At 40.5% G+C, this 24,914-nt stretch overlaps 1 protein-coding gene across 9 annotated transcripts in view; it reads right to left on the bottom strand.

Moving 5' to 3' along the window:
- The window catches only part of ppp1r12a (protein phosphatase 1, regulatory subunit 12A), a 190,804-nt gene that overhangs the window by 15,375 nt on the left and 150,515 nt on the right, over nt 1–24,914 (bottom strand). For all 9 annotated transcript variants that reach the window (XM_041215819.1, XM_041215821.1, XM_041215820.1 and 6 more), the window contains 7 exons: nt 23,144–23,335; nt 18,627–18,771; nt 15,138–15,274; nt 11,134–11,196; nt 2,524–2,540; nt 1,975–2,116; nt 1,249–1,353 (listed from right to left, as the gene is read on the bottom strand). In XM_041215819.1, the coding sequence (XP_041071753.1) occupies nt 1,249–1,353; nt 1,975–2,116; nt 2,524–2,540; nt 11,134–11,196; nt 15,138–15,274; nt 18,627–18,771; nt 23,144–23,335 (801 nt within the window). The remainder of the gene's footprint in view (nt 1–1,248; nt 1,354–1,974; nt 2,117–2,523; nt 2,541–11,133; nt 11,197–15,137; nt 15,275–18,626; nt 18,772–23,143; nt 23,336–24,914) is intronic.

Here is a 24,914-nt window from a genome sequence, read left to right as displayed (position 1 = left end):
AAGTGAAGAAAGTGCATATGGACAACAAGTTCATGTAATGGAATAGGAAGGTCCACTAAAGGCAGGCAATCAACCAATGATCTTTAGTCATTAGTACTCACTCAGAGTCAAGAGTGGACTGGTGAATCCAAAGCTTGTTAATGTCTTCCATCAAAATAATCGAGTTGTTTGCAAACAAATCAATTTGGAAATATTCAGAGTCACAACCTAGTACCCTGCATCTTTTTTTAAAAAAATTTTCATGGGATTGGATGTTGCTGGCAAGCCCAGCATTTGTTGAACACTTGATCTGAGTGCCTTGCTCAGCCATTTCAGAGGGCAGTTAAGAGTCAACCACACTGCTGTGGGTCTGGAGTCACATGTAGGCCAGACCAGGCAAGGATGGCAGATTTCCTTCCACAAAGGACATAAGTAAACCAAATGTGTTTTTATGACAATCAATGCTAGTTTCGTGGTCACCATTATTGAGACCAGTTTTCAATCCCAAATTTTATTAATTGAATTTAAATTCCACCAGCTGCTATGGTGGGATTTGAACCCATGTCCCCAAAGCATTACCCTGGGTCCTTGGATTACTAGTTCAGTGATATTACCACTACGCCACTATCGCCCCATAATCTAGATATATAACAATTCTCTAATCATGAGGGAATCACTGCAACCAGTAAGACATGCATCATGAAGCTGAATGCAGATGGGGCAAGCAGCAACTTCAAAAGATCACCAATGATGTTCTCTATTTCTCTGGCCCAAGAGAAGAGAGGTTTGATACATTGTGTGACAAACAGATGGGTTTTATGAAATTAGCTCACCATACAGGGAACCCTCATATCTTACAATATCTGCAACGGCCTCCGTTTAGATTTGGTGCCAATGATCAAGATTCGTTTGCATCTGGTCCTTTGCTCAATTTGCAAAGCTGAAGATGCATTTTGTGTTGGTAACAATTGAAGCAGAGACTGACCAGTGGTGACTGGGCAGACTTGTTAGACTCCACTGGTCAGTATCATATGCTGTGTGATTAGAATCTACTGTACAAATAATGCCCCATTTAGAATACTAAGGCAAAACCTAACCCATGACTGTAAGACCTACTTAGGATCAAGATCAACTGAATATACAAATGCAAAATAAACTGAACATTTGCTATTCCGACTCAAACTTTCAATTTATATGTTACAGAATTTGTTTTTTCAAATGTCTGTATGTATTTACCTTTATCACCAAAGAGTTAATTGCTGCATTTACCTGTGTGATTTTCTCTAACTGCACTTTCAACTCATTCAGCTCCACGTTTGTGTCATGTAGACTCGCCTTAAGTTTCTCATTTTCTGCCAGGAACTGCTCATAAAGCTGTGAAAATATCACAAATTTCAATCATTGCAATACCTGGAATTCTGCTTTTAAATGCTACAAGTTAAATACCACTGTTCACCAATTACAGCATCGCCCCTTTTGATAAATCATTATGCCTGACAAAACTTTCAGTCATTAGCTTTGCGTGACCCAGGGGCATCACAAAGTGCTTCAAGCCAATTAATTATTTTTTGAAACGTAGTCACTCATGTAAGCAAACACAGCAGCCATTTGGAACCTGGCCAGGTCACACAAATAACAAGGTAAATGACTGGATAATTGGTTTTGGTTGAGGAATAATATTGCCTCCAGGACACGAGGAAAGCGCCCCTAAACTTCGGCAAATTGTGTCAAATAATCTTTTAGCCCAAACAAGCAGGAAAACAGGACCTTTGGTTTAAAAACGCATCTGAAAAACATGAACTCCGATAGCACCGCACTACCTCAGAATCTCAGTATGGAAATGTCAGCTTGATTGTATGTTGAAGTCCTATAACTCTAACTCAAGAGCCTGCTTTGCACGCAGATACAAGCAAGTCAGGGACAGAGGGTTATTTTACAATATTCAAAACTCTTTACAAAGCACAGACATAGAGAAGACACCACTTCAATGGTCACCTTTTTATAATCCAACGTGTCTTCCTTTTCTGCCCTGCTGTGAGGTGCATGCCGGCTTCCTCTGTAAGGGCAGAAACCAGTTCGACTAGCTAACTGCTCGGAACCCTCGTTATGTGCACTACTAGAAAGTCCCGAGTCAAACCTGTAAAACAATTAGACATTGTCAGGTTGATTTCTTTTCATGGTGTCGTGAATAGGTAATGCTGAGCACAAGTTTTTTGCAAATCAAGTAAATCCTCATGCAACAGCTCCAGAACATTGTGTTTTCTTACCAACTTTGGTAATCTTCCCAGCAAAACATTTGTAACACAAATAAGCTTATCACTCACACAAAGCTGTAAATCTTTGTGATTTGACTTCCCCAATTACACTCAGACACAATGATACTCTTCTTTTCCTCTTCCGACTCCCAAACAAAATGCAAATCAGGCATTCTATACTAACAAAGTCTACATGATTTTTTTTTTTCAAAATCCTGTCTAGTTTGTACCTTTGACTGTGCAGCAAGCACATTATCTTGTAATGGCATAAAAATGAACAAAATCATACCTTGAAAGTCTGTCATTCTGGGAAAAGAAACAAAAAGTTAAATTTTAGCAAATTTTCTAATCTTTCACGATAAAGGTCTAGTAAATATGAAACATAAATTGAGCAACAATATGATTTATTTTTCTCCTGGGAAGGAAAAGACATGGAGTTAATAGCTAATCCAAATTCAAGGTGATTCTGCATTTAACACAAATTGAGGATGAAATTAAGTTGAGAATGAGACACTTTTTATCCCCAAAAAATCTCAGCTAAGTTAGGGATATTCAAAATAGTTTCACAGCTGAGTGGCTAACCACTGATTAACATTTTAAAAAATTCTGCAAACCAAAATCAGGTCACTTCTATTGGAAAAGAATCATAAGGGTAGTGTTCAAAATTGTCCATTTTCATTATAAAAATTCCCATGTTTAGGAGCAAGCACTCAAAATCATTCCAATAAGTATGCAGTTCCCAACTGCAATGCTCCATCCTCTCAGAGTGGCTAAAGATGGTAAAATTTAGATCTTATACCTACCAATTCTAAATCCCATTGGATCAGAAGCAAACGAAAGTATGGAGGGGAAAAAAGCTTCACTGTCCATCTGGTCATTTCAAAAACTCTATTCGCCCACAAGGTCAAACATCAGTGAATTCTCCCTCAAATTTTCCCACAATATCTGCCTTCCTCCATAACCTAATCCATAATTCACCTTCCCGGTGTAAAGTCATTTAATCTAAGCAGTCATGTTCTTCTACACTTGAGCCCATGTTGCTGATTTAAGTTTGTGACAATTTTAGCCATATTAGCAAAATTCCACTTATCTACTCTTTCAAGTGTTTCCAGATTTCCTATCTCTGTTAAATTAAACAATCTTTTAAGTCTCCTCGCACAGATGCCTTAAGTATTGCTGCTTTTCTGCACTGCATCTAATATGCTTCATGTGGTACAGTACAGTTGCTAAAATTGTATACAGCACTCAAGAGTGCAAATATACATGCATCTCGTAAACAGTCAGCAGCACCTGAAATATTCCAGCCCAGCAGCTGCCCAAGTTTACCTTAATCCTGGCACAGCTTGAGCTATTGCTTTCAACAAGCTATCAATAGCCCAAATTTCTTTTCCTGTGCTGTGCTCTGTGGCACAGAACTATTCAGATTATTTTCTCTCCATTTATTTCCCTTTGCAGGTCTCATTACATGCATTTAGTCACATTAATTGTCATTTTGTCCTTCATCAGATCACCATCCCAAGCTACTGGGGTCCTTCCATTAGCAATCAAACTGTTAATATATATCATAAATATGAAAAAAATCAAACTTCCAAACACCAATGTTAACTGGCTGGCGCTCCATTCTTGCTCAGCTCCACAATCAGCTCGCTAAAGGGATGAAGATTTCCAACTTTATCTGAGTCATACTGGATTTTGCTAGCAAAGGCCAGAGAAGTAGGGGAGTAAACAAAGGGCCCTAATGCCAGTGCTTCATTGATTTGCAGTAGATGTGTAGAGCTCTACTTCTAGCATACATAGCAGGGTGTTCTGTCATATCAAGGATTACAATTAAGTAGGGCTATAACAGTCAGGTGTAGACAGGTGCATATGCCAGTTATATGTACAGGTCTTAAGGTCAAAAGAGGTGAGATTTAAGACAGCTAGGCCAGATACACAATGAATTTATGCAGGAGCAGAGCATCCAGAAAGAATGGGTAGCACATTTGATTGACAGAGGTGAGGAACTTCAACTTCAGTCAGACGAGCCCAAACCTCCCCAAGGAAGGTGAGACAACCTGTTATCCTATCCTATTATTCTACATCAGTTTATAAGGACTTGGGCCACAACAAGTCTATAAACTTCAATCTACTCAATTATTTGGGGTATAATCCTGTTAACTCCTTGGCCAAGGAGTTAAAATCTAAATTATCAACAATTTACATCAATCTCAGCAGCAAATGCATAATTAGTCAATGCAGAACTACTGAGAAATAATGGTAACCTTTCCCTGCTTCTGTAAGCACTTTTTCAATTCATCCTAATAATTATTTGCATGCACAATGTTTATGTTTCAGTGCTAAGATTCTAAGGCTAATAAAGAAATGTTAGTTCATGAATTTGGTACTCAATCTGTTTTATAATTGGCAAAGAAAAGGTTAATCCAATCAGCAAATAGTTAGAATCCTGATGGGAAATTAGTTATTGTAGATGCTAACAATCTCAACTGATTGATGGAAGTCAGAAGGGAGGAGACGACCTAAATGTTGGCATAAATCCCAGGCATAAACTGGGCAATAAGCCCCAGACATATGGAGTTAAAGCCAGGGGTTAAGGGTTAATCTGGTGCCCTTGATGGAATATTCCTCTGTCAAGATATTAACCTTCGTGATTTTAAACAGATCACCGCAGCTGTTTCTAATTATGGAGCAATGAGCAATTCTGATCATAAAATATTCAGAAGTATGGAGTAGAAATAACAGCTGAAGTCCAACATTAACAAAGTTTAGAATTCACAATTATCACTTTTTGAACTTGCCAAGTTGCAAAGGCTTGAAAGTTAAAGTACTCACACAAAGAGAACTATAACCATAAGTACTCCTTTGCACTAATAATTCAGATTATTCATCATTAACTGAACACATTAAGCATTTTCATGTAGCAATCAATATTTTAATCAAAAAAAGTTCAATTTTGTTATTACAATTTTAGGACATAAACACTGGAATGGAGTTTGTACCGAGAATTATTTATTTGACATTTTGTCACAATACAAGATGATTAATTTACACATCGAAAAGAATTACTGACTACAAATCCAACATGCAAAGGTCAAATATTATATACAAGCAATTTTCTATCTAGATACTCAAGTGGCTTTTATAATTTCATGCTTCGCAGCAATTATGTCAGGGCAAGCTTGCAAGTAAAAGTTACTTCTCAACTGTATCTTTTGAACTCAAGATTGCAAAGTTTTACATGCTCCTATAATGTCCTACATTCTGGTCAGGCCCATCTACTTAGTCCTTCATGGTTGGTGAAGCACGTTAAGCTCAGGAATGCTGCAAATGTCAAGTTAGGACTTATTCAGAGATTCATTGTATGGCTGGAAGGGATGAGAACTGGGTTCTTTCCATTGTGTCACAGGCCTCAAGTTTGTTTCCAATCTCATTACTGAAAACCCGACGTCCCTTGGATTTAGGATTCAGATTTTGCCAAGTACAACAGTGACTAATTCTCAGTTGCTGTCCCAATGGATCAAAATAAACCTAACCTTCCTGGACTACTGCAAGAATGCACAACTGAAATCACAGCACAGGAGACAGGTGGCCAGCACATTCAGTTAGGTAATACATATGTAACTTGCTTGCACACGCACTCTTCCTTGTTAAATAATGATTCCAGTTCCCTTTCAAATGATATTTATAGTCACTGCCCAGAAGACAAATTATTCCATCTCCAATAACCTTCAGTCTTCCAATTTTGTGAATGAAGTTTTATAATCTATCAAAACGAAACTATAATTTGGAAACTTAAATCAAATGGTAAAACTAAGCAAACAAAACTAAAAAAGGCCAAACATAATATTTATTACAAATGACTAAAGTAAAACATTACAACAATGACTATACTTCAAAAGTCATGAAGGGTTTTGGGAAATCCTGAGGTTGTGAAAGGTGCCATATTAATGCAATATTGGTCTACTAACAGCAGCAAGTCCAACTTTCCTAATATTTGTACAAACACTGAAAGATATCAAGCTAACTTTTCCCAAATGATATCCTAAAAAAAATGACAATAAAACTCTTGACATGACCAGAGCCCTTCACACAGAAGTCACCATTCACCATTAGTTAATAGCTACTAAAGAGCTTCCGCATATATACCTGAGATGATGTTACAGCAATACAATGAAGCATAAGGCAGACAAAGAAATTTTCAGTACTTTGCATGCATCAGAAAGGATATTTTCTCTGCTGAGAAGCAGTACTCAGATGATTTACTCCCAAAGATTAATTTAATGTGGATCTACCATGTACTGAAGTACTCAAAATTGACCTAATCAGTTCTGTCTTTCCGTTCATCTCCCAGCAAAGTGGTTAATCTTTGCTGAAAGATCTGCAGAGATTGGCAATTTACAAGTGCAGCACCAGATAATGCTCATCTAAAATGTTACTTATACAACAGATTATATAAAACATCCCACGTAGCCACAAATCTGACAGTTGGGAGTTTTACTGTCATGATGAAGCAAGCATGTTTTAAATTAAGCCAAGGAAAAAAGATGAGGCCAGATTCTTCCATTGCAATTCCAGCAGAAAATTTCTAACAGAATGGTTCTCAACTTGATTGATTCTAAATTTGATCCAGTATGGTACCAAGGAGTCCAAGTAAAATTGAAGTAAATGGGAATTAGGAAAAGCTTTCCACTGGCTGGAGTCATGCCTAACACAAAGATGACTGCTTTATCCAATTACTCACTAAAGCTAGTGCTATCCTCCAGAGAATGAGTCTGGGGAATTGATAATAAGAACATAGGATTTTTTTTTAATCCATCCATGGGATGTAGATGCCAGCATTTATTGCCCATCCCTAATTGCCCTTGTTCAGAGGGCATTTAAGAGTCAACCACTGTGGGTCTGGAGTCACATGTAGGCCAAAGCTGGTAAGGACAGCAGATTTCCTTCCTTAAAACGACATTAGTCAACCAGATGGGTTTTTACGACAATCGATAATGGTTTCATGATCATCATTAGACTTTTAATTCCAGATTTATACTGAATTCAAATTCCATCATCTGCCATGACAGGGTTCAAACCCAGGTTCCCATACTTTTACCCTAGGGCTCTGGATTACTAGTCAGCGACAATACCACTACGCTATCACTTCACAAAAGGAGCGGGAGTAGGTCATTTGGCCCCTCAAGCCTGCCTCGCCATTCAATAAGATCATAGCTGATCTGCCTCAGGCCTCAAACTCGTCTTTCGTGCCAGCTCCTCATCGCCCTCAGCTCCCCAAAATTTCAAAAATGTATCTACCTCCTCTTTAAATACTTTGTGATCCAGCCTCCACAACTCTCTGGGATCAAGAATTCCAGACATTCCCTACCCTCTGAGAAGAAATTCCTTCACATCTCAGTTTTAAATGAATATCCCCTTATTCTGTAACTATGTCCCCTAGTTTGAGATTCCCCCGCTAGTGGAAACATCTTCTCAACATCTAAAACAAAAACAGAATTACCTGGAAAAACTCAGCAGGTCTGGCAGCATCGGCGGAGAAGAAAAGAGTTGACGTTTCGAGTCCTCATGACCCTTCGACAGAACTTGAGTTTGAGTCCAAGAAAGAGTTGAAATATAAGCTGGTTTAAGGTGTGTGTGTGGGGGGCGGAGAGAGAGAGAGAGAGAAAGAGAGAGAGAGAAGTGGAGGGGGGGGGTGTGGTTGTAGGGACAAACAAGCAGTGATAGAAGCAGATCATCAAACGATGTCAACAACAATAGAACAAAAGAACACATAGGTGTTAAAGTTGGTGATATTTAGATAATATCACCAACTTTAACACCTATGTGTTCTTTTGTTCTATTGTTGTTGACATCTTTTGATGATCTGCTTCTATCACTGCTTGTTTGTCCCTACAACCACACCAACCCCCTCCACTTCTCTCTCTCTCTCTCTCCGCCCCCCCACACACACATCTTAAACCAGCTTATATTTCAACACTTTCTTGGACTCGAACTCAAGTTCTGACGAAGGGTCATGAGGACTCGAAACGTCAACTCTTTTCTTCTCCGCCGATGCTGCCAGACCTGCTGAGTTTTTCCAGGTAATTCTGTTTTTGTTTTGGATTTCCAGCATCTGCAGTTTTTTTTTTATCTTCTCAACATCTACCCTGTCAAGCCCCCTCAGAATCTTGTACATTTCAATAAGATCACCCCTCAATCTTCTAAACTCTAATGAATAAAGGCCAACCTGTTTAGCCGTTCTTGCTAAGTCAACCCCTTCATTCCAGGGATCAGCCTCGTGAATCTTTTTTGAACTGCCTCCAATGCCAATAAATCCTTTCTTAAATACGGGGACGAAAACTGTACACAGTACTCCAGGTGCAGCCTCACCAACACCCTGTACGGTTGCAACAAGACTTCTCTATTTTTAAGCTCCAACCCCCTAGCAATACAGGCCAAAATTCCATTTGCCTTCCTGATCACTTGCTGCACTTGCATGCTGACTTTTTGTGTTTCATGCACAAGAACACCCAGTTCCCTCTGTGCTGCACTTTGTTGGAGTCTCTCTATCTCCATTTAAATAGTAGTCAGTCTTTTGATTTTTCCTACCAAAGTGCACGACCTCACACTTTCCTACATTAAACTCCATCTGCCAAGTTTTTTTCCCACTCACTGAATCTATCTATATCCCTTTGCAGATTCCTTATGTCCTTGTCACAACATGCCCTCCCACCTATTTTTGTATCAGCAACAAATTTGGATACATGACACTATGCCCCCTCCTTAAATAGTAAATAATTGAGGCCCTAGCTTTGATCCTTGTGGCACTCCACTAGTTACATCTTTCCAGCCTGAAAAAGACCCATTAACCCCGACATTGTTTTCTGTGTGTTAACCAATCCTCAATCCATGCTAATACATCACCCCCAATACTGTGAGCTCTTATATTGTGCAATAACCTTTTATGTGGCACCTTATCGAATGGAAAACAAGGAAATGGCAGAAGTGTTAAACAGATATTTTGTGTCAGTCTTCACCATGGAAGACTTATAAAACTTCAAAAACATACTTGAAAATCAAGAGACAAACAACAGGCAGGAACTTAAAACTTTCACCATCATTAGGGAAAAGGTGCTGAAAGGCTATTAGGACAAAAGGCTGACAAGTCCCCAACACCAGTTGGCCTGCATCCTCAGCTCTTAAAGGAAGTGGCTCCAGGTATAGTAGAGGAATTGGTTATAGTCTTCCAAAATTCTGTAGATTCTGGTAGGGTCCCAGTGGGTTGGAAAATAGCTGAGGTAATACCTTTATTCGAGAAAGGAGGGGCACAAAAAGCAGGAAACTACAGATCAGTTAGCCTAACATTTGCCATAGGGAAACTGCTAGAACACATCATTGAGGTGTTCATAATCATAATTTGATCAGGCAGAGTCAACATGGGTTTGTGAAAGGGGGATTATGTTTAACCAATTTATTACTTTTTTTCTGAGGAACAAACAAACAAGGTGCATATGGTGTACTTGGATTTCCAGAAGGTATTTGATAAGCTGACAAATCAAAGGTTACTACACACACCCCCTGAAATCAAAAAAGGAGTCAGCAGAAAGACTCATAGGCTCAGATGCACAAGTCTCAAAGGTGAAAACACAAGCTGATAGAAGCTAAATAAAAAAGGGACACTGGGGTTCAGAGGTACAGAATTAGAACTGAAACAAAAATGCACGTATAGAATTTACGAGGCAGGTTGAAATTAGAATAGCATGTCCAGTGTTTGAGTACCTTACTTTAGGAACAATGTCAAGATTGTGGAGAGTATTGGGGAATTCCTTGGAGATCAGGGGTGAAAGGCTCTTTTCATTCAGGCAAATTGTAATGGTATACAAGTTTTGAAATTATGACAGGTTTTGACAAGGTAAAAGTTGAGGGAAATTCTGCCACTGGTTCATGAGTTGTTAATGACAGGCCATAAATTATCGACAAAGAAATAGGGAGGACTTCTTTTATGTTGAAGATTGCTGGGATATAGAATGTCATTCCTCAAACAGTTATGAATCATGCATGTGGATTAATAATTGATTTTTTAATTATGTATGGAAAAAGACTTGGAAAAAGATTTAAATGGATATCACTTCCTGGAAGGCAGCACTGGAGCAATGGGCTCCTTATGTGTTAAGGTTTTCTGGTTCTATAAAATAATATAGAAAAGAATAAAGACTGTTACTTTAAAATGGGTTCAGAACAAAGTCTGAGACCCCTGATCCAAGTGACCTTTGCTCATTTTGCTTTAGCTGAAGAGTGCACTTGGTCTAAACAACTCATGTGCACCTTCATAGACAATTACCTAATACTCTATTTATTTTCAGCAAAACACATTTCTTTCAAAAAGCAAACCATTTTGCTGCCGGTAATGGTGCCTTGTCTGCTGGCTAAATTTTTATTAAGACCCAATTAAAACATTGGATCTTACAACAAACATCTAGTGCCTTGCACTCTCATCATGCTCTTGGCCATATAAAAACAAAATTCTTCCTAAAAATATTCGAATCCAAGAATTTCTCATAAGTGGTTTCATCAAGTGGCACCAAACACTGCCCAAATACGTGCATTTTTAGTGCAGATTTAGTGTTATGTGGAACAGGAACTACTGCAGTAAAGCTGCTTGCGGGTATGATTTGGCAGATCAATGTTCCCATAAACAGAACAGTGAACGTCACAAATATTACAACAGAAAATCCCTTTACTTGAAATTTAATTAGTCTTGAAGTATTTCAAGCAATTCAGGCTCAAACACAGCTGACCCTGATATTAAAGCACACAAAAGTTAACTCTCAGGATAGTATGAGCTTATTCTTTTGATTGCAAATTTCTGTCGCCATTCCAAGAAAAATATTTCAAAGTTCAGTACTTAAGAGAAAGAAACTACCTGACACTTCTTGTTCATTCCATCTTCTGCATCTGACTGCTGCTCTTGTTCGTTCTCATCACTCTAAAAACAACAGTTCCAAATATTAGGATGCAAACTCAAGATATGTACACACTTGCTGACTTGCTCCATAGCATTGATCATGGGTAGTCCAAGGCTTTGTAGTGTTATTGGTGACTGCTATCAGACCAGCTTCTGAAACCCCATTGCTATTATACAGAAGCTTTAAATTTAGCACATCACAATAATTCTGAAAGTTTTTTTTCATTCATTCATGGGATGTGGGCATGGCTGGGTAGGCCAGTATTTATTGCCCATGTCTAATTGCCCTCAGGGTGGTGGTGAGCTGCCTTCTTGAACTGGTGCAATCCATGTGGTGTAGGTACACTCAGCGTTGTTAGGGAGTGAGTTCCAGGATTTTGGCCCTGCAACAGTGAAGGAATGGCAATATATTTCCAAGTTAGGATGATGAATAGCTTGGAGGGGAACTTCCAGGTGGTGGTGTTCCCATGTGTCTGTTGCCGTTGTCCTTCTAGATGGGAGCAGTCATGGGTTTGGAAGGTGCTGTTCAAGGAACCTTGGTGAATTGCTGCAGTGTATCTTGTAGATAGTATACACTGTTGCCTGGTATAGGGAATGAATGTTTGTGGATGTGGTGCCAATCAAGCAGGCTGCTTTGTCCAGCTTCTTCAGTGTTGTAGGAGCTGCACTCATCCAGGCAAGTGGTGAGTATTCCATCACACTCCTGGCTTGTGGGGAGTCAGGAAATGAGTTACTTGCCACAGGATTCCTAGCCTTTAACCTGCTCTTGTAGCCACAATATTTACATGTCTAGTCAAGTTCAGTTTCTGGTCAATGGTAAAATATTCAGGGCTCCAAAGATATAACTGCAATACCCATCAAATGCAACTACCAGTCCTTCTCCAAAAACGACTTCCCCAGAGTGGAGTATACATTTTGCCTAAGATTCAAGGTGTTAATTCATTTTTTCCACAGCTCCCTCCTCAAAATCTTCCTTAATTTCCCTCAGTTACTTGTATGATTATGAAAGGCACTTTTCCTCTGCTTTACTTCCTACTGTAGACCCATGGTTCTTGCTGAAGTCATCACAGAAGTAGTTACACCAGGTTTTTCCAACTGTCACAGGCAAGTGATAATTTGTTTTTGTCTGGCCTGATTAACTCCAGTTGCAATGTTCAGCATAGTCCGAGAGGTGGCTGCGGAGAACAGTCTCTATCCCCCTAACTATACTGTCTCCTATCGCTCCGGCATTGCTCTTCTTCCCACCTTTACCAAGGTCAGTCTGCTCATCCACCTTGCAGTCCTTCTCCGCATCCATACGGGGAACAAGCACCGCATGGCCCCTTCTGATTATTAAGCAACAAAAAGAAATCCTCATCCTGGGCGCTCTGCGCTCAGAATCTTTTAATCGAAAACAGCGTAGAGAGAGGGGCAAGACCAGTGGGAAACTGAAAACTGCTGAGGGGTAAGAATCCACTTTAAAACAGCATCAGCTGAGTCACTGAGCTGGAGGCCAAGCTGCAGGTACTGCACTGCATCAGAGCAGGAAAGTTACCAAAACACTTTATCCCAGGAGGCAGTCACACACCTTAGGCTAGGCAGAACTTTGGAATTGGCCAATCGTCATGGACATGTGGGTGTGACTGCAGGTCAGGCAGATATGGGGACCCAGCATGCAGTGATGGATGAACCTCAGCCTTGGGCTAACAAGTACAAGATACTGGCTACAAGTATGGATGAGAAGGGCTGTAAGGAGGACGAGCAGACTGGCCAGGGTGAAGGATGCCATTTGTGGGTGGAGCTAAGACGAAGGTGGTAATGATAGGAGATGGTATAGCCAAGGGGATAGATACTGATCTCAGCAGCTGCCAGAGGGAGCACCAAATGTTGTGTTGCCTGCCCGGTGCCAGGGTGAAGGACATCTCCTTGCGGCTGGAGAGGAACTTGGGAGTGTAAGGGGGAAAGATTCAGTTGTCATGTTCCATGTGGAAGCCAAGGACATCCAAGGTTCTACCCAAGAGTTTTTGAAGCATAGGGGTCCAAACTAAAACTCAGGAATCAAAGGTAATCATCTCTGGAATGTTACCTGAGCCACACACCAACTGGCATAGGGTTAAAACACATAGCTCAAAGAGTGCTTTGGGAAGGAGGAGTTTAGATTCATGAGGCACTAGCATCAGTACTCAGGGAAGAGAGAGTTACTCCATTGGGATGGGCTCCACTTGATACACGGTGGAACCAGTGTCCTGGCCAATCGTGTAACTGGGGCTATGGACAGGGTTTTAAACTAACCGAGAAGGGGGAAGGTTAGGGTGAAGAAAGACTTAGATATCCAAAGGGAAAGGTCGAGGTATTAGAACAGTATAGCAATGTAGCTAAAGACAAGCAGAGTGGAACATGAAGGGACAGAGAAATAACAAAAAATGTACATCAGCGAATAAGGTCATTATAGGGAATGGAAGTGAAATTAAATGAAATTATATTTTCTTTATCTGAATGTACGAAGTATCTGCAATAAAATAGATGAATTATTGGCATAAATAGAGGTAAATGAGTTAGATCTAATCACCATTTCAGAAACATAGTTACAAGATGATCATGGTTGGGCAATATATATTCCAGGGTACACAATATTTCAGAAAGATGGACAGAATGACAAAGGTGGTGGGATGGCCCATATAGCAAAAGATGGTAAAGTTATTAGCAAGAAAATGTCTGGCCTCTGAAGATCATGAAGTAGAATCAGTATGGGTGGAAATTAGGGATAGCAAAGAGTCAAAAAACACTGGTGGGGTTGGTTTATAGGCCCCAAACTGTAGTTATACGGTTGGGCAGAGCATTAAACAAGAAAATTATTGGAGCCTGTAACAAAGGAAATGTAATAATTGTGGGCAACTTCAATCTTCATATCGACTGGGACAATCAAATTGGCAAGAACAGTTCAGATGGTAAGTTTTTAGAATGTTTTCGTGACAGTTTCATGGAGCAGTACATAGTGGAAATGACTAGGGATAAAAGCTAGCTTAGAACTAGTATTGTGTAATGAAGCAGGGTTAATTAATGTCACAGTAAAAGATCCACTGGGAAATAGTGATCATAATACCATTGAATTCCACATTAAGTTTGAAATTGACATATTCCAATCAAAAACAAAATCTTAAACTTAGTTAAAGCCAATTACATAGGTATGAGGGGAGAACTGACCAAGGTTAATTGGGTAAATAGATTAAAAGATATGGAGGTAGATGAACGGTGGGAACATTCAAAGAAACAAATCCAAATGTTCAACAAAAATACATTCCATCAAAAAACAGAAAATCAACAAGGAGGACCCATCCATGGCTCACTCGGGAAGTTAAGGATAGTGTTAGATTAAAATAAGAGGCTTACAATGTTTCAAAAATCATAGTAAGTCTGAGGGTTGGAAGTGTTTTAGAAACCAGCAAAGGGCCGACAAAACATTGATAAAAAGGGGAAAAATAGAATAAGAGAATAAACTAGCCATAAATATAAAAACAGTTTGGAAGAGCTTTTATAGGTATATAAAAAGGAAAAGAGTAACTAAAGCAAACATTGGTCCCTTACAAGCAAACAGGAGAAATTTTCATCGGGAGTGAGAAAATGGCAGAGGCATTGAACACACATTTTGTGTCTCTCTTCACAGCAAAAGACAAGTTCCATACCAGAAATAGAATGTAACTTAGAGGCTAAAAACAGTGGTGAAATTAGGGAAATTAATATCTGGGCACAACCGTTCTCCAACAAATGAATCCCATATACATTCTTTCTGGATTATTTGGTATCAGAGAGCTCCTGGACAAATAACTGGCTCCTCACACATATTCACTTAGTGGAGATTGAATGAATTTTAAATAGCAGATCCTTGATTTTTCCAACAAAGGAGTCATGTCCAAGTGCTGACCGAGGAGGTAATACATCAAACATGCTTTGTTTTAACAATCGGATAAAGGCATCACACTTACATCCTGTGTCCAATAAGAAACACCTGTTGATCTCCGTTTTTCCCTAGGTCGCCGGCGATCTCTTATTGATGGTTTGTTTTGTGACTTATCATCTAATTTCTCTTCTCCTTCTCGCTCATCCTCCCTTTTGTCCGTTTCTAGTCAAATTAAAGAAAAGAATGTTTTTCCCTTTCGACAAACAGTGAAACTACAAGTTCTCACCAGCTTTACTAAAGCAACAATCATTGCACAAGTTCTCCTACAGCTTTTAGTGTGGGAATTAAACAGAAAAGCTAAATATTTTCAAGTACAATGTCTAGCTTTATACACAGATACTTAAGCGAATCCACTTCAGTATTCATTGAAAATTTACATTTTGGCCATACTTTATTTCTGGTCTCGATATTAAGACTGCAAGAAGCTGCCTATTTTAGTAAATTCATTTTGATGGACATTAGAAAATTTAAGTATACTGATGGTGTTAACAGCCTCCTACGGTGAATCAGAGTGACCTGGAAGGGCCCAAATGTAAACTATGCTGCATGCTAAGTTAGCTAAACAAGTGTTGGAGCACTTAATGAGGCCTACTTTAAAAAGCACATATGTGCGTTGGGTGTCATGTGACCAGGCTTGCCTTAAAATGGGTCTCCAAAGTGGAGGAACTTGGCATCATTCAATGCCCAGACACACGATCACTTCAGCAAAGCATATATGGTGTATCTGCAGACACCTAAGATTCTACAGTCCAGTGCGATTCAATAAGGATGAAGAAAAAAATTAAAGGTATTTTTTGAGAGCAATTGGTTGATTATTTTGGGGCATAATGGGGGAGGCAGCCAATTAAAACGCAGAAGAAAATCAAGAAAATAAAACACTTGGGGCTGAATTTTGAGGTCATCGGGCAAGCGCGGCTGGGAGAAGGTCTGCAGCCCACAATCGGCCCCAGACCGCAAATTCACACTGGCTGGCCAATTAACGGTCAGCCAGTGCGAAAGGCGTGCAGAAGTGCTCAGTGCTGCCGCAGTGGGAGCAGGAGGAGGGTGAGCGTGGAAGACTGCGCATGCATGGGGGGGGGAACCATGCGCTGAAAACCCCGAGGGCACAGAGCTGCCTCAGGGAGCTGAACTGGAGAAACGAAAATAAAGATTTTAAAGATGATATAAACATGTCCCCAGATGTGACTCAGTCATATGAAGAGGGACATGTTTAAAATGATGGTGAAAAATTTTCATTGAATTTTTACTTACCGTTGGAAGCCTCATCCCGCTCATGGATGAGGTTTCGTTAAAAATGTACAGGCCGCCTGGTCTATTTGCACGCGCACCAATGAACGGTTGAACGGGCAGTGAAAAATACATTAACTGCTTAAGTGCTTTAATAGGCCTCTTAGTTGTCGGCAGGCACACTGCCGACTCTTGAGCGCACCCGCTAACCGAAATATCGTGCACCATTTTATGCCCAATTGAATCGAGTGCATGCCTGCCCAACGAATGTAAAATTCAAGCCTGAGTGACACAATTTGGCACAAAATATAACTACCTCTCTTTTGAGATGTCGACTTTGAGTTTGAGTTTATCACATGCAGACTTGTGTACTTAATACTTGTGTACTTTTCTTACGAGGAAAGGTTGGACAGGCTAGGCTTGTATCCACTGAAGTTTAGAAGAGTAAGAGGCGATTTGATGAAAATACAAGATCCTGAGGGGTCTTGACAGGGTGGATGTGGAGAGGATGTTTCCTCTTGTGGAAGAGGAATCCAGAACTAGGGGTCACTGTTTAAAAATAAAGCGTCGTGAGTCTTTGGAACTCTTCCTGAAAATGCAGAGTCTTTGAATATTTTTATGGTAAAGGTGGATAGATTCTTGATAAGCAAGCGGGTGATAGGTTATCGGAGGTAGGCGGGATGCAGATTTGAAGTTACTATCAGATCAACCATGTTCTTATTAAATGGCAGAGCAGGTTCGAGGGGCGGAATGGCCTACTCCTGCTTCTTGTTCATAGGTATGACTCCATGCAGAGGAGAGATTTCCCCCCGATTCCCACTGACTCCAGTTTTGCCAGGGCTCCTTGATGCCACACTTGGTCAAATACTACCTTGAGCTCAAGGGCAGTCACTCTCACCTCACCTCAGGAGTTCAGCTCTTTTGCCAATATTTGGACCAAGGCTGTCATGAAGTCAGGAGCTGAATGGTCCTGGTGGAACCCAAACTGAGCATCAGTGAGCAAGTTATTGCTATGTAAGTGCCACTTGATAGCACTGTCAATGACGTCTTCCATCACTTTGCTAATGATCAAATGGTGGAATAGCCTTAAGGAGCTGAATGGATCTATTCCTTCTGCTATGCCCTTTATATTGTGAATGACAAGGTATAATGTTCCTGTCCTTTAAAAATAGAGTATCCTTAGTCTTGAGCTGAGTGTCACCATAGGATAACTACATGTTACTGCTCCCTCAAGTCATCTCATACTCTGTGAAATGGCCGGTTGTCATGTCCACAGATATAAAAAAAATCCTCCACATTATTCTGCACTTTCATAAAACAGTCACAGAAATTTATAGCACAGGAGACCATTTAGCCCATTGTGTTTGTGCCAGCATTTACCACACTGCAAATTAATAGAGAATAGGTTTAAATGAACCAAAATTCAGTTACATGCAAGTTATTCAGCAGAGTATAAATTAATAGTATGGTTGCCCAACACTATTTTTAATTGAGTATTTCACCTAATGGGTTCATAAGTATTCAGCAAATATATGGAGACTGACGGATTGAATGAGACCTGGCACATAAACTATTGCATTTATACAGTGCCTTTCATGTCCTCAGGATGTCTTAAAACGCTTTACAGCCAATTAATTACTTTTAAAGTGCCCTCACTGTTGTACAGTAGGAAATGGATTAATAACAAACAGATTAGCATTTGCAACACTTGAGTTTCAGTTTGCCTCAGGTGGTAGCTCAGTTCACCTCAATCAGAAGTTCAAGTTCCACTCCAGGGTTTAAGCAGATAAATTTAGCAAATACTTCAGCGCAAGTGTTGTTTTTGAATGAGATATTTAACTACCAGCATGAGTTTAGAGGTTTTCCCAGTGGCCAATAACCCACTGTCAACCAACTTTAACTAAAATTAGCTTCACACACATTGGTAGTTGGTTGCCGGCATAGGAGTGGCTGCATTTTGAAAGGAATACATTGATTGTGAAGTATTGGATGTGATCACATTTCCTGTAAATGCAAGTTCTTTGCCGAGAAGAGGAAAAGTTTGCCAAGATTCAGGTTTTCTTTTACAATTAAATTTTTATCTAAGCATACAGGATTTGTGTGCACACGCATGTTTAATATGTAATATGCCCACAGATATGTATATAAATGTAAATAAATTTTTAAAATGGACAAAATTCCATCAATTTGTTATGAAGCACACTCAAGTGGAACAGGTATAATATATAGTCTCAGACTCATGCTTAGCTCTTGCCAACAGACCACTCAGAAACAATTGCAACTTTACCTTTATCTACTTCTCCAGGGACTCGGGAGTATGCAGATGTAATGCCTATAAGGCTGTTGGGTCGATTTAGATGGGATGCAACGTATGAACTATTGAGGGCAGCAGTTGAGAATGCTGTGGTACTTGGCCTGTTACGTTGATAAGGCTTTAAAATAAAAAAAAATTGGAAATAAACAGTAAGGCTGAGTGAGAGCATTAAAATTTACACCAAAAACATTTACTTAGTGACAGCATTAATTTCATAGATTTTAAAAGGTTATTTCTTTTCAGCAAATCACTGATGAATCATTCACCCTGTTGGGTATTTTTCATTTGTCAAATTATCTGCAACTTCCAAGCATATTAACTACCTAGCATGGTGATTTCCAGGGGAACTGTACACTTCGCACAAATGGAAAAATAGTGATTGTCGGTGGACTGTACGTAAGCAGTATGTGGACTCCTAAGAAAGTCTTAGAAACTGCTGTGCCAGACGATTTTAAATTGAAATTAAAAGTAACTAGGAAATTCATAAACAGTGTCTGAAGAATAACAGGATTGTGGTCTGTGGAGAATGATCAACATGATGAGAATGAAAACCACCCTAGTGTAAGCAATCTTTCTTTCATTCAGCATTTTTCATTATCATGGGTAAGGTGCAAGAAGAATGACCCTGCAAAACAACCTCAGCAGAGCTGCCAAAGCTAATGTGTGCAGTCAAATCTAGATACCACCCATCTTCAACACTGGAGGCCAGGGGGTCTTTAGGAGCAACTGGGGTGTCCACTTGCACTGGCTGTGATCAAATACACAGATTGATAATGCTCCACTCGGAAAGGTCATTAACCGCTTCACATTTTCTCAATGTTGTCTTTCAAAATTATGGGATAAATTGTTTACTCAGTTGCCTTTGGAGAAACCAACATAACTGAGTCAGTTCATCACTAAGCATTTTGACATCTATCCACTAGCACAGAGATTCTAACCACACAAAGCAAAGCATTGCGGCTTCAGTGATAGTTCAGGGCAAGGCAGCTGAATGAAAAAAGCTTAACAAGTTATTTCCAAAGTACGTCCAAACTGAAAGCATATCGTTGGTTTTCAATGCTGGCATTACATTGTCACTGCTGGCAATGTTCTAAACAGCAACAATCCAATTGAAGGTACACTATTCAGCATCAATATCAATCAAGAGCAAGCTTTTTTAAAAAATTCATTCACAGGATGTGGGCTTCACTGGCTGTGCCAGCATTTACTGCCCATCCCTAGTTGCCCTGGAGAAGATGGTGGTGAGCTGCCTTCCTGAACCGCTACAGTCCATGTGGTGTAGGTACACCCACAGTGCTGTGAAGGAGGGAGCTCCAGGACTTTAACCCAGTGACAGTGAAGGAACGGCGATATATTTCCAAATCAGGGTGGTGAATGACTTGGAAGGGAACTTCCAGGTGGTGGTGATCCCACGTATCTGCTGCCCTTGTTTTTCTAGACGGTATCGTCATTGGTTTGGAAGGTGCTGTCTAAGGGACCTTGGTGAATTCCTGCAGTGCATCTTGCACTACTACTGCTGTATGTCGGTGGTGGAGAGAGTGAATGTTTGTGGATGTGGTGCCAATCAAGCGGGCTGCTTTGTCCTGGATGGTGTCAAGCTTCTTGAGTGTTGAGGGAGCTGTGCTCACCCAGGCAAATGGGGAGTATTCCATCACACTCCTGGCTTGTGTCTTGTAGATGGTGGACAGGCTTTGGGGAGTCAGGAGTTGAGTTACTTTGCCTGAATTTGCTTCAGGGGGCCCTTCAAAAGAGTCATTCAGACCCAGACAAAGTTGGTCAATAAGAACTGAATAGGGCACTGCTAGTCGCTGAGCCTATGAACAATTTGACATTGTCCATTGGCTTTTATTTTGCCTCATTTTATTCACACAAGTGTCTTTTTCAGGGCAGCAGTATTTCAAATGCTCATTCTAGAGGGCTCTTGGCAAGGTTTCATCAGCGCAAATGCCCAGACTTGTTGGACAAAACGAGAAGTGAGAAAAACGCTGACTCGAAGAAACAGAAAACACAGAATACCTATCCAACTTCTTGTGGATGTGGACAGATTGAAGGCTTGTCCCAATTGTCAAATGTATGTTAATTGTGGTTTGATTGTATGCAAATGAGCATTAACTGATGCTGTCACAAATAGGAACAGACTGAAACTGTGGTTGATTGATTAGGAGATGCATGTTTATTACCTGCATCTCTAAATCAATGCTTAAAAAGTGTAGAGTTTGGCTCCAGTGCTTGACTTCACCATCTGGCTTTCTGGGATGAGTTCATCCTTCGCAGTCAAAGATGATTATGGCATCAACAAAAATTCAATGAATTAAGCTTCAGGTGTGATGTGTTCAAAGATAACTAATCAGTACCATTTCAACATGAAAAACTAAGCCAATTTTGAATCCACCTTATCAAATTACCCTGTATCCCATGTGCACTTGGCTTCTTTAAAAGTCTCCATGTGGGACCTTGTCAAAGGCTTTGCTGAAATTCATATAAACTACATCAACTGCACTACCCTCATCTACACACCTGGTCACCTCCTCAAAAAATTCAATCAAATTTGTTAGGCATGACCTCCCTCTGACAAAGCCATGCTGACTTCCCCGATCAAACCTTGCTTCTCCAAGTGGAGATAGATACTCTCCTTCAGAACTTTCTCCAATAGTTTCCCTACCACTGACATGAGATTCACTGGCCTGTAGTTCCCTGGCTTATCTCTATAACCCTTCTTAAATAGCGGAACCACATTAGCTGTTCTCCAGTCCTCTGGCACCTCCCCCATGGCCAGAGAGGAATTAAAAATTTGGGTCAGAGCCCTTGCGATCTCCTCCCTTGCCTCCCTCAGCAGTCTGGGACACAGATCATCCGGACCTGGACATTTGTCCACTTTTAAGCCTGCCAACACCTCCAATACCTTGTCACTCCCTATATCAATTTGCTTAAGAATCTCGCAGTCTCTCTCCCAGAGTTCGATAACTTCATCCTCATTCTCTTGGGTGAAGACGGGTGTGAAGTATTCATTCAACACTCTAGCGATCTCCTCTGGCTCCACCCATAGATTGCCCCCTTGGTCCCTAATGGGCCCTACTCTTTCCCTGGTTATCCTCTTCCCATTGATATACTTATAGAATATCTATATTAACTACTTTTACCAGGCAGAGCTTTCTCATATCCCCGCTTTGCTCTCCTAATTGCTTTCCTAAGCTCCATCCTGCACTGTACTCCACTAATGCCTCTGCTGATTTGCTTCCCTTGTACCTGCTAAAAGCCTCTCTTTTTCTTCTCATCGTAACCTGAATATCTCTAGTCATCCATGGTTCCCTGGGCTTGTTACTCCTTCCTATCACCCTATAGGGAACATGTTGAGCTTGTACCCTCCCCATTTTCTTTTTGAATACCCCCGACTGTTCCTCTGTAGATTACCCCACAAGTAACTGTTCCAAGTCTACCTTGGCTAGATCCTGCCTTATTTTACCAAAATCTGCTCTTCCCCCAATCCAAAACATTTTTTTGCACCTTGTTGATTTCTTTGTCCATAACAAACTTAAACTGCACCATGTTGTGGTCGCTATCACTAAAATGCTCGCCTATCACCACCTCAGCCACTTGTCCGGCTTCATTCCCTGAATTAGGTCCAGCACTGAGCCGCCCCTTGTTGGACCCTCTACATATTGACCTAAAAAGTTCTCCTGTACATACTTCAAGAAATCCACTCCATCCAAGCTCTTGACACTATGTCTATCTCAATTAATGTTGGGAAAATTGAAATCACCTAATATAATTACCCTATTGTTATTGTTTTTACACACTTCCACAAATTGTGCATATATTTGCTCTTCAATTTCCCGCTGACTATCTGGGGGTCTATAATAAACACCTAACAATATGGTTGCCCCTTTTTTATTCCTAACTCTACCCACAAAGCTTCATTCGATGCCCCCTCCAAGATAGCATCTCTACTTACTGCAGTACTGATTCCTTAACTAATAATGCAACGCCTCCTCCTCTTTTGCCCCCTCCCCTGTCTAGCCTGAAGATTCTATATTCCGGAATGTTGAGCTGCCAATCCTGCCCTTCCCTCAACTACGTCTCGGTGATGGCTACCATATCACAATTCCACATGTCAATCCTCACCCTTAACTCATCCGTTTTACTTGTAATATTCCTGGCATTAAAGCAGAGGCCATCCAGCCTTGCCTTACTCCCTTGAAGCTTAATGCAGCTGTACTTCCTCTGACCTTTCAACTATGACAAATAGATTGACACAATGGTGCTATGGCTTGATAAAAAGCTGGAGGAGACTGAGAGCACCATAAATCTCAATGGCATAAGATTTGTGTGGATGTGAAGCACAGCTTCCCCAGAGCCTGTCAATAGAATTTACTTTGAAACGGCATTTAGCATGCTTAATGAAAATAAAAACACTATATTGTCAAAATATTGTGCTCTATTGTGCACATTTACTGAATAAATCATGTAAGTTTTTTCATAAAGACCATTACCTCTTCAGTGTTTCTACTAAACCGTTGTCTCTCGTCATCTTGAGTTTCCGGTTGATTCTTGTCCTCTTGCTTTTCTCGGTCTTGCTTTTCTTTTTCCTCCTTTTCTTTTTCTTCCTGTTCTCGAGTTCGACGGTCTAAACGACTCCGCCCGATTGTTTTCTCAGCTTCTTGTAGGTCCGTCAGTGTTACACCCTGCAAAACAGTTTTGTTCAACGCTCAGTCATGATTCACTGTGCATTCCTGTGCCTGTTACAGTAGTCTAAGCCCGAGGAACATTACCTATATAAATACTGGTTAGCCCTCAGCTGAAGTACCATGTCCATTTCTTAGTACCCCATTCTAGAAAGGATGTCAAGGCCTTAGAGGGGGTGCAGAGAAAATTTACTAGAATGGTATGAGGGGCAAGAGATGTCAGTTATGTACAGAAACTGGTATTGTTCATTTCGGAGCTGAGAAAGTTAAGGGAGAATTTAACAGAAGCATTTAAAATTACAAGGCACTTGATAGATTAGATGGAAGGGAATGGTTTCCACTATTAGTTGAGGAAATTAGGTTTTTTCCCCCATAGTGAGTTGTGATGATCTGTAATGCACTATCTGAAAAGGTGTGGAGACAGATTCAATACTTACAAAATTTCATAAATATCTGTAAATAAAAGAGGATTAATTGGATAGCTCTTTGGTGCAAGCACAATGGGCTAAACGGCCCATGTAGCCTGAGATGCTCCATCACATGCACCCAAGTCAGGGCAAAACAAATCAACTCCTGTAATAAAAACTATTACAAGTCTGAGTGCACTTACATCTGCTCTGCCTGATGGCACTTTTTGAAGTTAAGAATATCAGTTAAGGAACCAAGTTTTTTTTTACTCTTTTGCAAGATGAGGGCATTACTCGCTAGGCCAGCATTTGTTGTCCATCACTAATTGCCCTTAAAAAGGTGGTGATAAGCCGCTTTCTTGAACCACTGCAGTTCATTTATTTCAAATTATTTTATGGGATATCAGCATCCCTGGGTGGGACAGCATTTATTGCCCATCCCAAATTGCCCTCGAGGTGTTAGTGATGCACCGCCTTCTTGAACCACTGCAGGCCATGTGATGTAGGTACATCCATAGTGCTGTTAGGAAGGGTTAGGAGTTCCAGGATTTTGACCCAGCGACAGTGAAGGAACAGCAATATTGTTCCAAGGTAAGATGGAGTGTGACTTGGAGGGGTCCTTGCAGACAGTGGTGCTCCCATACAGATAGTGGTGTACCCATGCACCGGCTACCCTTGTCTTATGTGGGAAATGTCATGTATTTGGAAGGTCCTATCAAAAGAGCCTTGGTGAGTTGCTACGGTGCATCTTGTAAACGATACACACTGCTGCTAGGGCATGGTGGTGGAAAGAGTGAATATTTCAGGTGGTGGATGGGGGGCTCATCAAGCAGGCTCCTTTGTCCTCAAATGACGTCTAGCTTCTTGAATGTTGTTGGAGTTGCACGCATCCAGGCAAATGGAGAGTATTCCATCACACTCCTGACTTGTGCCTTTTAGATGGTAAACAGGCTTTGGGGAGACTGGGGGTGAGTTACTCATTACAGAACTTCCAGCCTCTCGCCTGCTCTTCTAACCAGTATTTATATGGCCAGTCCAGTTCAGTTTCTGGTCAATGGTAAGCCCCCCACAAGGTGTTGATAGTGGGGGAATTCAGTGATGGCAATGCCATTGAATGTCAAGGAGGTTGGTTAGATTTACTTTTGTTGGAGGTGACCATTGTTCGAGTCATT

The sequence above is a fragment of the Carcharodon carcharias genome, chromosome 21, assembly GCF_017639515.1.
Source record: "Carcharodon carcharias isolate sCarCar2 chromosome 21, sCarCar2.pri, whole genome shotgun sequence".
Lineage (NCBI taxonomy): Eukaryota > Metazoa > Chordata > Chondrichthyes > Lamniformes > Lamnidae > Carcharodon > Carcharodon carcharias.
Note: the sequence above shows the minus strand (reverse complement) of the source record. Positions and strands in the feature narration are given on the sequence as shown.